At 41.9% G+C, this 14,983-nt stretch overlaps 1 protein-coding gene across 7 annotated transcripts; it reads right to left on the bottom strand.

Annotated features, from left to right (window-relative positions):
* Window positions 1-1,463: 1,463 nt before the first annotated feature.
* LOC127302065 (uncharacterized) lies at window positions 1,464-6,526 on the bottom strand. Of its 7 annotated transcripts, none has more exons than XR_011745572.1 (8): window positions 6,214-6,522; window positions 5,936-6,073; window positions 5,782-5,852; window positions 5,604-5,682; window positions 5,398-5,453; window positions 4,055-4,130; window positions 2,486-3,807; window positions 1,464-1,741 (listed from the first exon to the last, which is right to left on the bottom strand). XR_011745572.1 is itself a non-coding variant. In XM_051332415.2 (8 exons), exons 1-6 carry the CDS (start codon window positions 6,324-6,326, stop codon window positions 4,107-4,109), a joined length of 411 nt encoding a protein of 136 aa, XP_051188375.2. In that variant the 5' UTR covers window positions 6,327-6,524; the 3' UTR covers window positions 1,464-1,741; window positions 2,486-3,807; window positions 4,055-4,106. The 7 variants fall into 7 exon arrangements, 3 of the variants coding, with proteins under 3 accessions (XP_051188375.2, XP_071676421.1, XP_051188377.2); XM_051332415.2 differs by lacking the exon at window positions 5,782-5,852 and adding an exon at window positions 4,501-4,530 and having other exon boundaries at window positions 6,243-6,524; XR_011745571.1 differs by having other exon boundaries at window positions 5,782-6,073.
* Between the last annotated feature and the right edge of the window lie 8,457 nt (window positions 6,527-14,983).

Here is a 14,983-nt window from a genome sequence, read left to right as displayed (position 1 = left end):
GCCGCGCGTGCGGTGGCTCGGAGGGGAATCCGGCTCCTTTTTCACCGGCGCCAAGGATGGCGCCGACCTGGAGATCGACCTCGCCGCCGAACCGGACGACGAGGAACTGGCAGCCATACGCCGTGGCTGCCAGTTGTTTCCCCGTTGGCGGCTGGTCGATGCCCTCGATGGAGGGGGCATCGTGAGCCTCGGCGAGTTGCCGCCCTCGATGTGCTCGAGGACGTTGTGGAGCGTCCTATCCAGCGCGCTCCACCAACGCGGGCGACCCGCGGCGTTGTTGCGCGGAGGCGGAGGTGGCGGGCCGTCGTAGGACGCCAGTTCACGCTCCCACCACCGGAGAAAGAAAGAATTCCACCGAGTGTAGTTCTCGGGGTGGTGGCACGGGTTGGCGCGTTCTTCCTCCATCATCGCCATCCGCGCCTCCTCGATGGCGATGTCGAGGGCGTGGCCCTGGGGCGGCGGCGGGATTGGCACGCCACCAGCGCTTAGCCGCCACCCGCCGCCGGGGGGCCTCGTGTCCGGCGGGCAGGGGTACCCCGCCTGGTGGAGGAGGTGCCCCTCCCACGCGTGAAGCGATCGGCGGGGGAAGCCGTTGTTCGTTGCGCCGTCGTCGTCGTAGAACGCCATCGGTGGAGGGTGAGTGGAGGGAGAATGGAGGAAGAGTGGAGCAGGGACGTCGCGGCGAGCGGAGCGGCTTATATAGGCGCGGCGGGCGCCGGCGATTAATGCCGCGTGGAAGACGATGCGTGCGTGGAAGACGATGCGTGCTCGGAAGACGATGCGACGCCATTAACTCGCCGCGTGGTAGCTACGCGGCCGGCGAATGCTGAACGGCGGCAGGCTTTTACAGCGCGCGGAAGACGATGCGATGAGGACGACGATCGGTGTCCCTCGCCGACAAGTTGGGGCCACCAGACGCGCGGGAAGTTTCCTCGGCGTTTCCCGCGTTTTCGTTTCGTCCGGACTCCCCGAGCGCTCCCCGGGGGGCCGGGGATGGCGTGGGATCGACGGATGAATTTAGGCCTAAATCCGGATGAAATCGAGGAACCGGGGACGCGACTGCGCCGAATATCGCCGTCCGGATGACAAAACGCCGTCCGGATGACAAAACGCGGTCCTAGGGGCCTCGTCGGGGAGACGAGTGGAGATGCTCTAAAACTAGTGGGAGGCTCTACTACTAGATTTAGATGTGCGCCTTGGCGCACGACCCCGTAGAGCTCATGTTCATTTCTTATAGATGAACACATTGGACTAAGGCGTTTCAAAAAGAAGTGCATAAATAACCGAGCACGAAAGAATGATAAACACCGAAAGACAACATTGCAATAACATTCAAATCCGATGGCCAAATAATGTGCGCCTTGGCGCACGATCATGTGAAGATCAAACCGATCTACGCGTAAATGGAAATACGTTTTATAGGATTTAGAAAACAAAGTCAATAAGTTTGAACACACAAAATCTGAACAGAACAAGAATGCTTACACACAATTAGGAAAATAGCGAAATATATTAACACTCTTATAGTTTTTCAAAGACGAATAGAAATAAAGCTAAAAATAGCAAAAGTATCATCTAAATAAGATCGCTGCAATTCAATCTTTAGAGGCCACTGCACACACAAACAAACTAATTCTAATAGGTTGCTGCACCGCCAATAGGTGCAGCTTCTGCAACATAGCTTCCAGCATGACACCGGGCAGGATCTTGATAGTCTTGATCTCAAAAAACTTCCATTAGGCTGTAACAAAAAATGTAAGTAAAGCAACATTAAGAACACCGCAGAAACAAAATATGTTCAAGAATAAAGGGAATGTTATACTAATACAGTAATCAGATGAAAGTATTTGTAAACCAGGAGTATTATTTGCACTTGGATATAGCATAAGAAACCCAAGCCTCAAGATTTGCCTCCATTGGTGAATAAATCAAATTTTAGGTAGTTTTGGACAGGGATTAGGTGATCTATCATTACAAAATATATAATTAGTTTTATAACAGTTTGACAAATGACAAATATTTTGTGTGTCCTAGCGAGACCAAGAAATCGATAAGTATATGTTCTCAAATTGATATCAATATATAAATAGATGATGCCACCTAATAGTCAGAAGGAAAGTACCCGGGTTCTTACTTGCAGATGACGTATACTAACTATGCTCGAAGAAAAAAAAGTATCCTAGTTATTTTTGTTACATGTGCTCAAGGGAACACACTTGTCCTCGACAACAATCTATTGACAACGATACTCAATAGGGGTAGTGTAATTTGCTTTTTTTGGTAGCCAATCAATAGAGTGGAGAATCATTAGTTCCATGCAGAACTAATCCAGCTTAGGGTACAGTTCCTCAGCAGCCTATCGATATTTACATTATATTTACGCTTGCCTAAGAACCGAGGCCCGAGGAAAAGCTCAAGGTATGAATCTCTACGTGATACCAATGCGGCCAGCAATCTAGAGGGAAATAGAAGCTGACCTGATAACCTTTCGGCGAGGCGCAACGAAGCCTTCCAACGACGTGTGGAGAAGAATTGAGCCAATTCGGCAGCACCTAAAAGAGCAGATCGGCAGTGAAATTGAGAGTAGCTGTGATTGTTAGTATTATGTTCCTGTACAAAATTATTTGTTCTTCTTCTGTCAACACATGTGCACGACAGTAGATAATTTAGAATGAAGGAGCATACTAAAATGTAGAGCTGCTAAATAATTCCTAGCACTATGTAAAAGAATCCAGAACCTGTATCTCCATTCACGCCTTACCAATCTCCTCGCGTGCCGTGGCCCACAAAATACAGGGCAAGTGAATGCAAGAAGTTTATAGTAAGATCAAACTGTAAACTAAGTCGTGATGAGACAGTAACTTAGTATGAATAATCATCCAATAGCTCAAGAAAATGATAATAAGTGCATACAGAAGGAAAATGAAGCACGTTACATTGTTTCAAAGAATTCGTAAACCACATGAAGCAATGGTTCTGAATAAAGGAACTGAAAATTTTCCTCAAGAGTGGTGACTACACACACACACGCATATCGTGTATAATTCCACAATAGCACATAGCAAGAGAAAATAGATTTACCATATGCTAAAAATAAGAATAATAACATCCAGGTTGGTCACCTGACAGTAATTTACCCGCACAAGTTGAGCAGCAAACAAAATTAAAAGAACACAAAAGTTGTCGTTAGCCAAAAGGGGAAATAACATAACCACATAGGAAATATTTTGCTTTGTGAGTATGCATGGCCACCAAGTAGTTTCCGTACCGGGTGAACACCTGGTGCGACTTATCATCGATGATGAACACCAGGTCTGGCACGATTGTATCCAGCAGGTCCCTTCCTTGATCTTCATGCCCTTCTTCCACACTGCTTCAAGTCAACTGCTGGGATCTCCTCCACTGGTATTGTTTTCATGCATCATTTTCATAAGTAGGATTTAATTCTTTTTCATGTACAAAATCATTTTACCTTCTGTCAACCCATGTGCTTGACAGTAAATAATTCAGAACGATTGAACACGCTAAATCTAGAGCTGGCTAAATAATTCCTAGCACTATCTGAACCAAAAACGCAAGGATGAATTGTTTCAGTAAATTATTAATAGTGGCAGTGACTCAAACAAGTTTCAGGAATCATTTACTGATATAAGTATTTTGCTGCAAGAGCATCGGTACATTTCTTACTAATAACTTGAACTCAAATGCCACGTGAACTTGTAATCTAATAGCAATCACTATGTGAAAAGAAAGAACTCACACATGAGAGCAGATCAATACATGAAGTCATCAATTCATCATCACAATCTGCGAGACAAAACATGAACAAAATACAAAAGAGGCAGTGAGCACATGGATCAGAAGAAGTGTACTGAATTATGAATTGAAAGTTCAAGATCAAAAGAGTATCGAAGAAAAACACAACGCTTAACCATCATGCCATCATTTAAAAAATATGAATATTTATCGTTTTGCTAACCTAATCAGGCAAGAAAAAAGAAGCACCCAGAGATAATAATAAAAAATAATCCAAGTTCTAAATAGACTTAAATACCTCACCATACACTTGACCACATGAATCATCCTCGATATAACCTAAAGCGTCTTCAAGTTTTCCCTCTGATTGATCCCTGGAGGGGATGTCATGAAACTAGTAAACATTATCTAAAAATAAACGTTGAGCAATCACAAAATTGGTAACCATGTAAGGATAAAGCCAAAAAAAAAATGTTGATTAAACACAACCCAGCTAACAAATTACATGTCCCAATAAAATCAAACATCAAGTAGTAAATCCATCATATTCATTTTTGACCATCAAACCAGAAGAGACATAAGCATGTGACAACACATACAAAAAATAAGAGAGAAATATCGAAAGCGACATATTGTGCTTCCATTTGAAAACTAAAATGAATGCCTCACTTTTCTCCTTGAAAACTAAACACACAACAATTTCCATCTTTCTCCTTGATAACTAAAGTACATGTCTGATCTTACCCCATCCTTATTAGCACGGAACCTCGAAACCTGAATAAAAATGTGCAACTATAGTTAAATCTTCATGACCTCAAAATGCACGAGTATTTGGAGTTTAAGGCATATGTAGAAGCTGTGATATTAATTATTAATGTTGCATGACAAATAAAGCGATTTATGGATCAATCAGTCAATTGGAAGAAACTCTCTTATATTGGAATTTCATTTTGAAGGAGGAAACAATAGAAGCTGGCCGTAGGTATTTGAATATTCGATCTATTTGTTCACCTATTAACATGTTGAAGCTATATGGAAATCAGTTTATTAGAATATGGGGTTCTGCATATGTGACAAAATAATATGCAGCTACCTACCATACAATAATAATATGGGGCAGTTCAAAGATAGTTCAACCTGTTTTACATGTGGCGACCAATTTAAAGGACCATAGGTAGTATCTGAGTCTGATCTCCTAGTATTTGAATTCTCTAAAACTAACAGCGGGCCAACGGGTTGTTGCCTTGTTGCTACAATATAATATAATCATTGAATAAATTAGTCATATAAATTTTCATGCCGGCCTTCATTTTTATTGAGGCAGAAGACTAATATAAAATACTTTGCAGTATTGACGCGGAAAGCAGGTACAGGCTGGATGCCCGAGCAGTCCAGGAAGCATAATTACAAGCTGTAACAACAACAAACAATCATGGAGTATGCCTCGTTACCTAAAACAATCCTTACCATGTATTGATTTACAATGCATATAACATTTACTATTCAGGCCTTGATAATATGACGCTCCATATGGTGTATTTTTCCATGTATGTTCGACTACCAAAATAATTCTAAAAAGATTCTTGCACTATGACAAACTATGAACAAAAAGATTATCCATGGTTTAATAGAAATAGATACCTCAGTTTTCCTTATTCCGACCAAACCATCTTTAGTCCAAGGTTGCCCAACACAAACTGCATGAGAAACGACATAACATGTAAGAAACTCTCTCCCTCCCCCCAACTGCTAATCGACGGTCTGATTCACATGTATTAATCATGCTTTGATTTGTTTCGGTATTTTACCCTTTCTCTGATCTAAAGATCTAAAGATGAGTATCTCACCTCTAAAAGGGGCGGTGCTGATGGAGAGGAACCAATCAGGTGTGGCCATCCAGAAACAGTTAGGTGCTTGTCCGCTTGGCTATCAGCAAAATTGCATACTCAAATTGAAATAGTTACAACAACGTAAACTGACTGTTCTATTTGGCCAAACTACTCAAACTTGAATAGTGCTACATACTCAAACTCGTAGCTGAATGATTTTACCCATATGGAGATCAAAGAGTCATTTTCCCTGGCCATTTACTCAAACTGAAATAGTGCTACATAAATGTCCCCTTTGAAAACAAAACAATTGTAGCTGAAAATAGATAAGAGTGGCAAAGTAAATATACCTTTATACTGTTTGTCCCTGGCCATTTTCTTCTTCCAACTGAATTAACTTTAAGTCTAAGTTGGAGGATAAAAGCAATAGCTTGAGTAATCTGGAAAATAGATGTAGACCAGATATCATCTTGCTTCAAGGCATCACTCTGCAAGAAAAAAAAAGTATCACAAACTGTGCGGGAAAGAAAGAGCATTGCAACACGGGTACTGGGAATAAACTAACAAAAAAAATTGATATTAGATTTGGGGTTTTAATCCCTTTATAAACCAATGTTTGAGATTATACCTAGACATGATAAATTATTCACAGCATACATGTTTGAGATTGCACCAATGTTTGAGATTGGAACAAGAGAATCCTCTTGAGGCAAGTACAATCAAGTGTGGGCAAACATGCATGTTGGCGTTGATATTTTCTCCTTTCCCATGGTTTGAGCAGCGATAGCTTCATTACATCCATTGTTCAGACGATCCTTCTCCTTCTCAAAACGCTAGAATTAAATTGACGAAGGTGAGTAAATAATATAATGATTACAACTTAAGAGGATATAGATATAGTTTAGCTTCAGTCACGAATAAAGAAAAGAATCATATCATCTAATATTGGGTACCTTACCTAGATACCAAAGTAGAAGCTGGTAACACAAGCAGTAAGGCAGAGTTTGGTACCTTACCTAGTTATCATCGTTGGGTTCAGGCTCAGTTGAGCAGCTCCTATGAGGACTTCGCCGGTGCCTCAACCTCCTTGAGCCTTGAGCGGGGCACCGGATTTTGTTGGAAGAAACTCCAAACCTATGGCAGAGCAGATTGTAAGACATGGAACAGATCAAGAGAAATAAAGGAGACAAATCATACCGTAAGTTATACTATAAGATTTCTAGAAAAACAAACAGGAGATGCTAACTTTGTTCCTTTAAATGGACTGAAATAAATCATATAACCAAGACCATTACCTCAAACCTGAAGCATGGAGGAAAAAAAACCTGGCCCTATATAACTATAAAATTGTGGAAATACATATCATTTGGAAATATTTTCTAACCAAGAAGAATATAGAAGTGTGGCGCTAAGAGAAGCAGAGCTAAGACACATAATTAGCTGACAGCAGTGAAACCTCAAACACATACTAAACTACATGAGAATTTAAATGGACCTTTAACATATCTCTCTAATGTGAAAAATCTGGTACATAGTCACAGGTCCATCATTTCTCTAAGAACATAATTGCTCATATCATGGATCAGTGATGCAAAACCGAGCTGCAAGAACAGAATTGTTTACGAAAATATTTCGCTTAACACTAGCTGCAGCAGCACACACATCCATAGAAAGAGAGAAAAAACCTAGATCTGTGGCTGCCTTCTGGGGGTGAGGATGGACGAATCAGTGGCATTCTCTCTACGGAACCAGGTCCAAGCACCTCACATCAGAGGCCCCAAATCCCAAATAATGGACCACCGTTTGCAGCAAGGTCTCTGTCCGTGGTCCTCCTGCCTGGTCAAGATGGTGGTGCGATGGAGAGCTTGAGAGAGGAGCCAATATGCAAAGTCAAGACACACAAAAGCATCCAGGAATTGAGCAAATCACGCACAAAAAACAAAATAAATAGCAGGTGACATACAATGGGCAGGACCTGCTCTCACGGATGCAAGATGATGCCCATTGATCTACGGCCGCAGGTAGAGCGCGCGGAAGATGCAGACGACGGCGGATCTACAGGGCCCCGCGTTGACCGCTGGCTGTAGCTGCTCGACCCCGACCGCAGGCGGATCGCGCGCAAGACGCGGACGACGGCGGATCTACAGGTCCCCCACGTTGACTGCCGGCTGCAGCTGCTCGACCCCGCGGCGATGAAGAAGCCCACCGGTGACGTGGTGTCAGAGGAGCAGGCGGTCATCCGCGAGGTCGAGCCCCACGCAAGGCGAGGCGGTCGGCCATGGGTGGTACAGCCTGCAGCAATCGTGTGCTGCTCCAAGGCGGCCAACCGCCGCTCTCCTTCTCCGCTCCAAGGAGATCACCAGCGAGGCAGGGAGGAGCGCGGGAGGATGCGAGGTGGTGGCGGCACCGATGCAGAGGAGGAGCTAGGGCAGGGAGAGGTGGCGGCGGGATGGGGGGACGCGAGGGGGGAGGAGGAAGAGGAGAGATGTGGCTGGTGGAAATGAATTGGGTTTGGCCGGTGGGCTCTGATTTTTGTCTCACGCACAACCACTCGTGGCCAATGTCTACTCTACCCCTGCTAGTGGAGATATTTCCTCCTCTCCTGACGCCACGCTCGACCGAACCAAATGCCACCTGCTGCGACTGATGAGCGGGGTCGGGCGAAGGTGGGGCCCACGAGCAGCCAGAGGTGGGTAAGAAACGACCGTTGCATGGGGATAGCTAGTGAAGGAACCAATGTGGAAACGCCCACGCACCAGGAGGGCCAATCAGCGCCTCTTTCTCTGCCCAGAATGAACAGCCCAGATTCACCCATGGGAAGATCCGACGGTTCACACGCTGAAATCGATGTGAGGCCCCCTATGGGGGGCATCGTTTATACCTTTAGATATCGGTAACATGCATTATTTAGATATAGAAGCGAACAAAATACACAAACGTTCAACACATGCGTGTTGCTTCCTTCCTGCTTAAAAGTAAGGCATGCAGGTTTTTTTTTCCAGAAGTCACGCAATGTAAAGTTTGACCTATAAGTTTTTCCACAGTTAAATAATCCAAACTTCATTTTCTTTCATCTTTATCCAAAGTATTTTTTTTTTGCAGCGACATACTTTCACCTGAAACTTTGTATGTATGGGTGACAACAACGCAAACAGAGATTGGCTCTGGTGGTTAGGCCCCTTGTGGTGGAACCAGCCCACCTAGGTTCAAGTCCTAGACTTGGCATGGGTGTTTGTATTTAGCTGAATTTATTTCAGGATTTATCCGGCGCTATGCTTTCAGTGGTAGGTGACGTGCCCGTCGGGGTAGGGTGTGCGTGCGTGCGTTCATAGGGGTGTTTGTACGTGTGTGTTTGTGAGGGTCTGCGTTGCACTGTGTTCTAAAAAAAAGTATGGGTGACAACAACAAAGAGTATTACGTAAGATTGTAAGATATATAGGGCTGGACCAAACAAGTTATTTCAGAAGAAATCCTAAGAAAATAAAACATGAATTGCAAAAAAAGAGGTAATTGTCAAGTTTGCATTTAACCAATCCTCAGCACAAACAAAAATGTACGCCCTCTATTTCGAAGTACTTGTCATATTTTTGTCTAGATATGCATGTATCTAGACACAATTTTTTGTATATAGATAGATACTAATCTAGATACATGTGTGCATTTAATTTAGGATAGAGCGAGTACATTTTTTCTTAGATTGAGTGAGTACATTTAATTCTTATAAAGCCACACCCTGCTCACTCGGGGGTGTGTCATATCCTCACATCCTATTTTCTTTTTTTCTGGTAAACCTTGGATCCCAGGTCTATGAGTATATATTTATCTCGAGTGAACTTCGGTTGTGACATATTGTGTTTGAATAGGTCGCACATGTGTGACTGTAATATCGTGAGTGTGTTGTGTATTAGTTGTGTGCCGTTATAATCCCAAAAATTATTTGTTACCATTGGGAAACTAGAGTTTTTGAAAAGTAAGGGGCGCACAAGGGTGATTGCTGAATCCGGTAACATGTAGCTATTTTTATGCGGTAACACGCATGCCATGCTATCTATTTTTCGTGTTCCTTTACTTTTCGCATTTGTGATTGACCCACATCTAAGACTACTTTAACTATCTCAATGTCACGATACGACTTCTATCTGAGACGATTAAGGTGAAATGGTGTACAAGTGTGTGGCAAAGAATATGTGAAGCCCATCTGTTGGCACGAGTGAAGGCCAAGTGACAGTGCAACAAGATAGAAGGAAGCATGTTAAAGGGTCGTACCATTAGTGGAAGAATTCTATTTGAAAGTTGAATCCCTATGGGAACTTCTCTAACTCCTCCTCAATAGTTGGTCGTTGATTCCTTCTTCCAGCGCAACACTATGGAAATAGTACTATTAAATTAAATTATAGACCTGCATGAGTAAATTGGGGAAGGAATCCCACATTTGGTATTGAGGCAACAAGGTCTTCGGATCCACGGTTGTAATTTTTCCCTATCGATGATTTCACCTTTACATGCGTTAAATTAGTGTATGTTTGTATTTGTTCGATGCCCTTGTAACTATGGAAATCCTCAAACAAAGCATAACATTGTAACTGGAAAATCTTAACACTCCACATCTTATTTTACTACTATCTCCAGTGTATTAGTTTTATGGCTCTTTAGCAAGATGGTGTCAAAGACAACCAACTATTACAGAGTTCAACGAATTGCAAGATAAAGCCGGTGGACTAGATATATTTTAGGGGACTAGTACAAATGCCCGTGCGTTGCCACGGGTCCTCATATTTTATTTTTTAATATACATATATAATTTACAACTCACTATGAAAATTTGAAACAAATCAGGAATAACATAATATATAACATGATAACACCGAAGCAATAACATACAACATTGTTGTGTCTCTGTGTGGTTTTAAGTTCTAGCTCTTCTTGTTAATTTTTCGCGGTCAATTCCACAACTGTGTTTTAGGTCATCATAATGTTAACTCAACAGCCACTCCTTCTGGATGTATTATTGTCTCACAAAACGCGTGTGAACATAAGTATAGAATACTTCTTTTCTGATTAGTTTAAACAACACTTTGATATTCATAAATATCTATACGGAGACAACCGTAGCTAGATCGTATCCTGCTAATTTTTTTAGGTAGCTTCCTCAAACCCTTTCAGCACATGCAAGCAAAAGAAAAATTAAGTGAAACACCTTTGCGATCAAATATCATTTCTTTTGTGGCTCTTTCTCCAGCTCCCCTTCCTTTCCTCGTGTCTCTTCCCATTTGTTCCAGTAACCCCTACCCCAACAACAACACCACTCTCCAACTCCAAATCATCACTAACCGCAAATAGTTTTGAATGCTTATTATAATATAGGAAAAACCATTCACAGAAATCACGAAGAACTTCACAGTATGTAATTCACTTACCTTGTTGCATACCTTGCATGCAACAAGATCCCACTATGATAATTTACCCAGACTACACCTGTTATGTGATTTGTCTTTAGATGGATGCAATAGATTTCTGGATGTTTGAATAGTATGGTGATATGATTCCACAGATTGAGAACTTTATCAGGAGCAATATATAATTGCGGTATTTCTCTCATTCGAGATATTACGAAGGTCCTCAACACATATGATATAACATGTAAGAAAATTTACAATTCGACTAAGCTATGGTATGTATTCTCTTTCTCCCCCCATTTTCTAGTCCTAGACTATTTTTTTAGTAACAGCAGCTCCTTCTCTGCCGATCCATTGGTCACAATGTATCATACCAACAAAATCTGAAGAAATTAGTCATGGCTTCCTTTCCTCGCTGGTGTCGCATTTTTACGAGTGGTGCAAAAATTATGTCAAACAATCAAAAGCATAATCAGGTTTAGAAAATAAACACCTCATGCTACAAAGGGTATCACAAATAACTGAATGCAACGGGGGTGCATAAATCTGAGAAGGGTCCAAGATACACAATAATTTGAGGGTGCTACAACAATCAACACTCTGTGCATCTATAAATATTGCATTCAGCCGGGTACACATAAGCGGTAAATGAAGCAGTAAACCCTCATAAAATAGGTTACGATCTTAGGGAAGTCACTGGTATGCAAGTTACTAAAAATAAATCTAAGTCATTTCAGACTATTTAATCTAAATATTTCATATCAAAGACATTTCTGTTTTATGCATGGTATGGTCATGAGCTCTGAAGCAATTCCAAAGGAGGGCCGTATTGGCATGCACAGAAAAATCCAAACACGAAAAATGGTGTAGAATATCAGCTAACCATAACCATGGCGCAATTTTCAGACTACCCCTTCTATGAAATCATAGTACTCCGTAATTAAATTTAGGTTTTTTGTTCCTTAAAACATGGTCTGTTCATGGTCTCGAATACACAAAAGTGGTCAGTGTTGAAATTACCAGTTTTTTAAGAACAAATGGCGGATTTTAATTGTACAAGCAGTAAAGCGGTCGGGATTTCTGGACTCACAAACGACACTTCGACACACGAGAAGCAAAAGAAAACCTGAAGCTAAATCATTCTTCGCCTCATATGCTCATAAATGGACTTCAAGATTAAATTATTAATAGAGCAAACTTATATCCCTGCAGTATCAGGGTGACGAAAGATCTCTGAATATCTCATGACATTCAAAGAAGATACTTGCAGAGGCAAACCCTCTCTTACAGCAGCCTCATCTATATGGATCACCTGCAATGGCCAAAGCACGTTCTTACACATTCCACATGGACGTATTGATGATATGATGAAAGAGAAAGAAAGCTAATACACAGACCTGAATACCACCAGCTTCGGGATCCTCAACCTCCTTGGTGGCAAGAGCGATCTGGTAGCAAGTCTCAAACCTGTGACCAAAAGAGTATCTTGCAAACTAATCTACAACAAACTGCAGATAGAAAAAGGAGGGAAAGCGTTACACATTACATAGAAGTGCAGAAGTGAAAAAAGGTTAGTGTCAGAAATATTGACATGCCTTGCTCAAGCAGCACAAAATCTTAAGGAAAAGAAATCATATTTGTTTGTTCAATGAGTTTTTTCTGAACACAGAAGGGACTACTCCATGTTGTCACTGCCATACCAACTGATGAATAGTGAGCTTATCTTGAATTGCTTTCTGGTTAATGAACCATGTCAAGCTAAATCGAAATTACGAAATGTGAACAAATGAAAGCTCACTAACACAAGAGCCACCCTAGAATGACAACAAGACATTATTATTAATAATGCAAGAAGTTTATAGTAAGATCAAACCGTAAACTAAGTCGTGACGAGACAGTAACTTAGTATGAATAATCATCCAATAGCTCAAGAAAATGATAATAAGTGCATACAGAAGGAAAATGAAGCACGTTACATTGTTTCAAAGAATTCGTAAACCACATGAAGCAATGGTTCTGAATAAAGGAACTGAAAATTTTCCTCAAGAGTGGTGACTACACACACACACGCATATCGTGTATAATTCCACAATAGCACATAGCAAGAGAAAATAGATTTACCATATGCTAAAAATAAGAATAATAACATCCAGGTTGGTCACCTGACAGTAATTTACCCGCACAAGTTGAGCAACAAACAAAATTAAAAGAACACAAAAGTTGTCGTTAGCCAAAAGGGGAAATAACATAACCACATAGGAAATATTTTGCTTTGTGAGTATGCATGGCCACCAAGTAGTTTCCGTACCGGGTGAACACCTGGTGCGACTTATCATCGATGATGAATACCAGGTCTGGCACGATTGTATCCAGCAGGTCCCTTCCTTGATCTTCATGCCCTTCTTCCACACTGCTTCAAGTCAACTGCTGGGATCTCCTCCACTGGTATTGTTTTCATGCATCATTTTCATAAGTAGGATTTAATTCTTTTTCATGTACAAAATCATTTTACCTTCTGTCAACCCATGTGCTTGACAGTAAATAATTCAGAACGATTGAACACGCTAAATCTAGAGCTGGCTAAATAATTCCTAGCACTATCTGAACCAAAAACACAAGGATGAATTGTTTCAGTAAATTATTAATAGTGGCAGTGACTCAAACAAGTTTCAGGAATCATTTACTGATATAAGTATTTTGCTGCAAGAGCATCGGTACATTTCTTACTAAACAACCTAACTGATGTTTTTTTCGATAAAGAACCTAACTGATGTAAGTGCACAATTCCACACTCAGGTGTAATCAGGACTAACTAAGATAATCTCCACGGAATATGTTCTTGCTCATGAATCTTAATCATCAACACCAAATGAATAACACAGAAGTTTCTAATTACAGAAACAGAGGTGTGAACCTGAGAAATATTTGCTCAGGTTCCCCACAGAGTCATGGTCACCATATATTTGTAGCTTGTTGTGACGCCCCAAAACCGGTACCATGAGGATCCCAGCGAATCCGCCGAAATCCGCACGATATCGATTTTAGGAGACGCACCACCAAGCGCCTCGTACACGCCGAAGCATGCACGCGATGCGGGTGGAATCAATCACGAGCGGTAACATTACAACAGGATTACAATAGAGCCCACAAGAGACATATATATATTACAACAACGACTCCAACGAGTCAAGATACAAATAGGTACATACAAAGATCCAAATCCTACAGAAGATCAAATACATCCGAGTACGGACAAGATACAAATTGGACTAAGAGTCCTGAAGATAAACGATGGCGTCCATAACCCTGCCCAGGCCAAGCCGGAAGGGTAACCTTGCTAGCGTCGTCTTCATCGAACATATCTTCATACCTGCCCGGTTATATCCCGTAGAAGCAGCAATAAGTACGGGTTCGTACTTAACAAGACTTCAAGACGTATAAGCATTCGTCAACCAGTCATCCTTTGTACTTGAGGCACGCAGGGGACTTAGAGGACGCAAGAGGAACGTCATAGGCAATATGGTGGGGTTAAGCGGCAGCGCGCATGCACTAAAAACCTATAGAGACACTCTACAACAGTCGTCTATCAGAGTAGGTGAGAGAGCGCATAAACTAACAGTTCTATACTCTGCAAACATAACACAGCCGATGCATTCCCCCCTCGCAAGGAAGTACTTACAAAGGCACTCACACGGTTGACAAGTTTTAACCATTTATTATTAGAGTTGTGCTAACTTACTACGCAAGTTATTATGATTGAAACAACAGGTGTAAGTTGTCTATGGTCGAGTCATACAGCTCCAAGTCGTCCATAACCGCGGACACGGCTTATCGATAAGATGTACACCCTGCAGGGGTTGCCCAAATGTACCCACACGCACGATCAACCCACTTGCGACAGGTGGATATCACGACTCGCACTCTCCTTCACGACAACAATGTCCAGGAAGCCACCTAACCAAGTTGAACCCGTATCGAAGTCCGGCCGTATCTCCGAAGCGG

The sequence above is a fragment of the Lolium perenne genome, chromosome 5 (genome assembly GCF_019359855.2).
Source record: "Lolium perenne isolate Kyuss_39 chromosome 5, Kyuss_2.0, whole genome shotgun sequence".
Taxonomy (NCBI): Eukaryota; Viridiplantae; Streptophyta; class Magnoliopsida; order Poales; family Poaceae; genus Lolium; species Lolium perenne.
The sequence above is the reverse complement of the archived record's forward strand: the minus strand, read 5'-3'. Positions and strand labels throughout refer to the sequence as shown.

Coding starts and splice junctions, on each gene's coding strand:
- LOC127302065 (XM_071820320.1), bottom strand. CDS start 6,326: ATGCATGTTTGCCCACACTTGATTGTACTTGCCTCAAGAGGATTCTCT. Junction 6,074..6,242: donor ATTGGTGCAATCTCAAACAT/GTATGCTGTGAA, acceptor TTTTTCTTGCAG/AGTGATGCCTTGAAGCAAGA. Junction 5,454..5,603: donor CAGCACCGCCCCTTTTAGAG/GTGAGATACTCA, acceptor TTTCTCATGCAG/TTTGTGTTGGGCAACCTTGG.